General features: G+C 33.1%; 1 protein-coding gene across 1 annotated transcript; it reads right to left on the bottom strand.

Moving 5' to 3' along the window:
* Positions 1-360: 360 nt before the first annotated feature.
* On the bottom strand, positions 361-4,429 carry LOC108379246 (L-dopachrome tautomerase yellow-f2-like; the record flags this gene model as incomplete). Its single annotated transcript, XM_017635576.1, has 4 exons — positions 4,390-4,429; positions 920-1,381; positions 560-784; positions 361-475 (listed from the first exon to the last, which is right to left on the bottom strand). Coding segments are annotated over exons 2-4 (664 nt in total), but the record flags the coding sequence as incomplete, so codon positions are not given.
* Between the last annotated feature and the right edge of the window lie 2,549 nt (positions 4,430-6,978).

Raw genomic sequence — 6,978 nt, 5'->3', positions numbered from 1 at the left:
TTAAGTGGAAGCACTTTTCGTTTTAAGCTGAATAACGGTAAATTGCAAATATTTCGAAAACGTATCCATAGAAAAAGATAAACTCGATTTACGGAATCACCGAGCAATTCTACAAAGAAATTGGATAGTAGCGTCTGGAGAACAAAAACCAAACTAAAATTTGTGATCCAGTATTATTAGCATTTCACCATAGCAAGCAAATGCTTAGCAAGTATTCGAAAAAAAATGGTATTTGAAGCTGCTGGACATATTTTTACTATTTTTCTAACTTCAAATTTCAAATTTTCTTGGACAACCACATAAAATGTTTTTGGCAATATATTTTTTTTATTTTGAAAAAAAAACATAAACAAATCTTACCCGGCTTCACTGTATCTGCGATATAAACGAAAACATCGTCACATGTTCCTGATGTAGAACTTGTTTCATCAATTACTAGATTTGCTAAAACTGATTGATTGCGCAAAACATCTTTCTATAAAAAGCAATTGAAAAAAAAACTAATATGTGTAATAACTCAGCAATAATTTTTTGCGGCTTCAGCTTTCAAATAACTCACCGGAATGTCAATGCGCCTCACCACTTGATCGGTATTCAAATCGAATACCAATATCTTCGGTTGGCACGTTTGTTCGGAGTCTTCAAATGTGCGCGAGACTGCAGCATCCAAGGCCCACAAACGATTGCAAGAGTCGATACGCATGCGATACACCGAAACTAAATATGGATCGCTGCAATTGAAATTGTTTAGGCCGCTAACAGAATACGACCAGTCGGGATAGGCCTGCAAGATAAGATATGAATGTAAATGTAAAAACCCGTTGAAATGCAATAAAACAAAATCCACATAAATATGTATATTATTTTGTTATTATTGCTTGCAATTTATGCCACTGAAATAATGTCAATCGATTTTTACTTGCAAATGTGGTGACTCGCTGTTATCCGATTTTGAAATGTAGCTAAGCGTTGTGGGCACGCCTGAGAAGAGCTTGGGTGTGGCAATGAATATGCGGTCATATGCGACTATCATGCTTGTCGGCACCACATTCAGCTGATTGAAGTAGTTGGGATCGGAGACTGGCGCATGTGGTGGAAATGCAAAAGAAAATAGTTTCCATTGCTTGACAATCTCTAAATTGGATCGTACAGTCAGCGAGTTCGTCGGCATAACGGTGCTTAACAACAGATGGCAGGCCGCCATCAGCAGCGTAGTTGTAATGTCAGAGCTGGAGCGGCGCATATTGACACTCTAGCTGGGTGATGGACGGATGCTCTGTGATACTGCAAAATTCCCGTTGCTTATCGTTTTTATGCGTCTGGTGCGTTTTGCTGATTGATTTATGACAGCCGAATTCTTTAATTTTGTAGGTATGTTTAGCTGTAAATATTAATGAAATAATTTTTGTTGTTGAGTTGCAACGTAAGCTGGCAACATACTTATATGCAACAATTATACTTTGCTCGCAATTAAAACTTTTTTTAAGTAAGTGTTTTGATAGTTGATCGTACTGAAATTGGATTGGAGGGAGGGGCATTGCTGTTCGCCAATCCGCACAATTTGTTATATATCTCGGGGTTTTAATGTAAAAGTAAATCTTGCACAAACGTTTTGCTATTTTGGAGGATCCTTGCAGGTCCTTGCCACATTAGAATCCAAGAGGTCTTATCCGTATTGCGATTCGTTACTTTTATTGCGATACCAAGTATTCTTAACTTGATGCTTTTCAATTCGATACGAAGTAAGTTTCTATACATTGAGAACACTCTTGAAAAACTTCTTGTTTTTAAATGCGACATTGGTAAAAGTGGATTCTACCTTCCATTTGGAACGGATTACATGCATTTATGTGATATTCTTAATTCAATTTCTTAACTACTTTTCGCAGCAAATATTGCGAAGTAATTTTATTGTAAGAAATAGCTAATGCTACATATACCTTTTTTATATCGATACATAGAGCGCTTTGTGGCGGGTTGTGGCCCGTTTTTAATTGGAGTTGTTGTTATAATACATTTGTATAACTATTCTGTTCCATTTCGGTCCAAAGCTCAAATTCTTAATTAAGAAATGTCGAATAAAACCAGCAGATTTTGTTTACCTTTGAACACGGTTTAATGGAGTGCGTTATAAAGACTGAGGAATAAACCTTTATAAGAAATATGTGTTGAATTGAATCGGTCTTTTTTTTAATACGGTTCTTGCGTAGATATATACAAGGTAATAGTCAGCTTGATGAACAGTGTAACCTTTTGAAAAATGGTAAGAAAAAGTTATACCCTGTCAAAAATTAAGTTAAAAAGGAGTCAAAACATTCGTTCGTTTAAAAGTCTTCGCCAACTCGATAAGTTTCGCGAAACCGATTTTCTTTAAATAAATATTTTTTTTAATTCCCATCAAAATTCAAAATAACATCTTTCAGCTTAATAACGGCTATGTATATTATTTCGAGGTTTCCAAATGGAGTTCAATTTAGGAATCGAAAAATTAAGAAAAAAATCGNTAAAATTAAATGCTAATGCTAACCACAAAAAGGTAACCTGGTCACACTGCTGATGAACTAACAATCTATTTATCTGCACCTTTATCATCTATGAAGCAACCCCTTGGAAGGGTGTGTGGTTATAAGCAAGCTCGATTATTTTTAAGAACTATTGCGTCATCAACTCCTTGTGAACAATTGTTCTCTAGTACTAAATTATTATTATTTTTTAATTTGTAACGATGGGTAATACACCCAAGTAAATAAAGCAGGATGGGAGAATAAAAGAAACTGTCAAAACTGCAAATTTTCTTAACATTCAACTTTTCGATAACAAAAGTAATTTTATTTTGTTAAATTGTCAAAATGTATGATTTATAATAAGAATAAATAAAGAAAAAATAAAATATTTGTGAATTGTCAAAATCCGCAAAAACAAAGTAGCGCTACCTTTCTTCTCTACATCGAGTAAAACACCCATTTTTAATTTAGTACAAAAAAATTTATATAATTGGTACAAATATTCGATACCGAGTAAGTATCGATGCTTCCTTGCCGACACTTACTCGAGTACCGATAATTTCTGTCGATGCTCGAAGCGAGTAAATGTATCGATACTTTATCGGTATCGTTTGAGCCCTACTGGCGATTCAAAAATCAATGCGATTTGAAAGGCGACACGGACTAATACAAATTCGTAGTGTCAGTATTCGAATACAAATGATTTGCTTTTCGAATCGCGATACAGACTAGACCCCAGAATTCGGATAGCTGGTGGGCCAAGCTTTTTCATATTTCTTATTTATGTCTTCCTAGCTTAATCCAAGCCACAAACCGAATTTCATTGGAATCGGATACAATTTAGTGGGCGTGGAAGTCCGTGAAATTAAACCATCTATTTTTTAGCAAAATACTCCACTTATTTCACTGAGCACATTTATACTTCATGTAATTTCAGACGTATGCGTAATCGTAATTCGTAAATTACCCTGTCTCCACGACACACATTTGTAATTCGTTTGGCAGCTCTACTTGATGTTCTTGTTCTTCGCTATTTATTATTATTTTTGTGTACTAAACATATCGAAGATAAAGCAAAAATTTAATTCATCAAAGATTTTATTTATATAGGAAATATTTTATTAATTAATTTTCCAGCAACTAGAAAAAGTGCCCGCAAATGCGACCAGGCCGGTAAAAACTTCGCTCTGAAAATTTTGTATTGCGAATTACATTATTCGAAGGGTAATTGGATGGCGAATGACAAAGGGGAGAGCGAATTACGAACGAGATTGCGAATTACGAATGACTGAACGAATTACGAAGCGTGGAAACGTCGTATTATATGGAGCTCTTTGACTGCGCGGTCCCAAAAATTCACGTCACCATACATATGTACATTTGGATATTAGAAAGCATATACTTCTAACAATATGGGTATCAATCCAAATTATTTTAAAAAGGCGTAATTTCTTAGCTACATTTAGAAGGGTTGCCATCTGTTTAAAAAGTCAATTCAACTTGAATTAAGGTAAGTTGATAATTGAGATATATACATACGTATAACAATATGTTTGTCAGAGAAGATAGTAACTTGAATAGGGTTAAACAAATAAAAAACCGAAAGTCGCCTATGTTTTTGGCTGAGCTTAAGCATGTTGCTTTTTTTTTTATAAATTACGTCTAATGTAGCACGCAAAAATTTCATGCCCTTAGCAAAGCGTATCTGGGTAATCTAGTATATACCGCATGTTTAGTAATATACAGAAGTATTTAAAAATTTACAATTTCGGAGATTTCATAATACAATTAATGATCTTCATAAGGAGAATAGGTTTAGTCTAAACCTAAACTTGCCAAAAATGGCGATGATATGTGTCTTTCAATCTGCTTTTTGTATACTTACTGTATGAATCCATCTATCCAATCCATCCATTTTCATTTCGCTTTTCCACAAAATAGAAATTTTAAAGTAATTATTCATAATATGAGACTTGCGATATGTACATACATACATATGTATGTAGGTACTTATATAAAATTGATAATCAAATATATATTTATGTATGTATATATTTGTTTACTTTTGTATGTCTTTTCCATTAAAATTAAAGCAACGAGGCTATAAATTTACCATGCACCGCTAAGCGGCGCGGTTCAAACAAATCCAATGCCATATGATCTGATATTTTTATATTGAGTGCTTCAGTGAAAGTGAAATTAGTTGTAAATATTTCACATTTTTACGTTATTGACGGAAGCATCATGTGCTTGCATTTTTATGGTCAATTGCATCAACATCTGTACGTTTGTTTATACAAATATATACATCAAACATCATACATTTGTACATCTTTTTGTACATACATACATACATATGTACATATATACTACCGGACCACGGCTCGCCAAGTCAGAAGCAATTTTCAATTGACCACACTCGCTTACACGTTAACCTCTGCGGCACGCTTAATGCAAATATGATCGAATGTGTGCGTTAAGAGAGAATATACAAATATACACACTTTTGCAAACAAACAAAATAATAATAAGCAAATAATCCTAAGTACATTCACCCAAAGTCCAAGTCATCGAAAAATTTATAAAATATGCAGTCCGACCATTTATTGCAACTAAATTGAAAGCGCTTGCCGAAAATGTAAGACAAATAAATAAATATTATCGCCGAAAAAATGTTGAAATACATACATATATAGATATCTACCAGTTATCTGCACAATTGTGTACCCATAACGAGAGTTGTTCGAAATATGTACAAATTTTGCTTTATTTTGCAGAGGAAAATTATATAAAATTAAAATAGTAAAAATTATGCAGTTTACAAAAATGCGATTTATTTAATAAGTGACTTTAATATGCTAGTGTGTTGCATATGCTCAAATGCATGCATGCACGTTAGGGTGGTCAAAAAAAAAGTAAAGTCGGAGTTTTTGTTCTCTCACCGCCTAGGATTGTTCTATCCCGATATCTATATTTTATATTTTGAAATCAAAAAATATTTAGAAGACACTCAAAGCGCTTAAACTTTTCCAAATATTTTCTAGGAGAATAAACAACTTTTCGTAGAAATCAATTTTTTGGGGATTTTTTTGTTGTCGGCAGACCTATAAAATATAGTTAGTATGAAAACAATGTTAAATAAAGAGTTGAGTATTATTGTTGGGAATCTCCTTCAGAGAAACAGAGTTCTCCGATGGAAAAATATTAGTTTTTAAAAATTCTAAACCATTTCCACGAAAAATAGTTTTCCCATGTAAAAAACATGGAAGACAGACTATGAACGCTTCGAGCGACCTCTAAATATTTTTTTTTTCTAATTTAGTGTTTTGCTGGCTCGAGGTCAATTTTATGATAACACAATGTAATGATAATTTTATAATTTTTAATTTTAATTCTTTTATAATTTTTTAATTTTTAATTTAATGATTTTATAATTTTATGATAACACAAAACTTTTATTTATTTTATTTTTTAGTGTTTGTTTCCAATATTTTTCGATTACGCTTACGCGTGGGTAACCGTCCTCAGGGCGAATTAATTTATATCAAACTGCATGTCAAACAGTGCGGACATCTAAATTAATTTGCCGTGAGAAAAAAAAACATAATAAAAAAACTTGTGTTTTCATAAATTTTTTAAAATTGGCCTCTAGCCGGCAAAATACTAAATAAAAAAAAATAGTTAGAGGTCGCTCGAAGCGCTCAAAGTTTTCCATGTATTTTATATAGAGAAAAACTACTTTTCGTAGAAATGGTATAGAATTCTTAAAACCAAGCACTAAAAAATAAACGAAAAAAAAAACTTGAGTTTTCTTTAGTTTTTTTAAATTGACCTCGAGCCGGCAAAATACTAAATTACAAGTAGATAGGTCACAAAAATCATCAGTATATTTTTTTTATAAAAAAAAATTGGGGTATAGAACAATCCTAAGGGGTTTGAGCATAAAAATTCCGGCTATACTTTTTCATACGCATTTTTGGACCACCCTACTATGTCGACCGCTGTGGTGTTGTGGTAAGCATATAGAAAAAAGGTTTTTTCTTAACANTAAAAAACAGCTTCTCATAAAAATACAATCGCCGTTCGGAGTCGGCGTAAAACTGTAGGTCCCTCCGCTTGTGTGACAAGTCGGAGGAGAAGCTCGGCCAAACACTAACATATGTGTAAGCGCCAATCTATTATATTATTATCATTATAATATATGTACATACAACACAACTTGCACCCTATCAAGATAAATGTGTGCCTGTTGTACAATTTAAACTTAAATTACTAGAAATAATGGCGACGCTAATGCGAATGGCAGTCGCAAGCGGCCACTTTCGGCGCAAATTGTATGTTTGTCAAATCGTTATGGTCCTATAATTGCGTGGAGCATAAATACTAAAAAATGCCAGAAGATAATAAAAAATACAAATAAAATATGCCAGGTCCGCTACATTACATATTCACCGCAATTAATCAAACACCTAGA

This window comes from Rhagoletis zephyria, unplaced genomic scaffold, assembly GCF_001687245.7.
Source record: "Rhagoletis zephyria isolate East Lansing unplaced genomic scaffold, Rhagoletis_zephyria_1.1 Rzeph_scaffold_15948, whole genome shotgun sequence".
Classification (NCBI taxonomy): Eukaryota; Metazoa; Arthropoda; class Insecta; order Diptera; family Tephritidae; genus Rhagoletis; species Rhagoletis zephyria.
The sequence above is the reverse complement of the archived record's forward strand: the minus strand, read 5'-3'. Positions and strand labels throughout refer to the sequence as shown.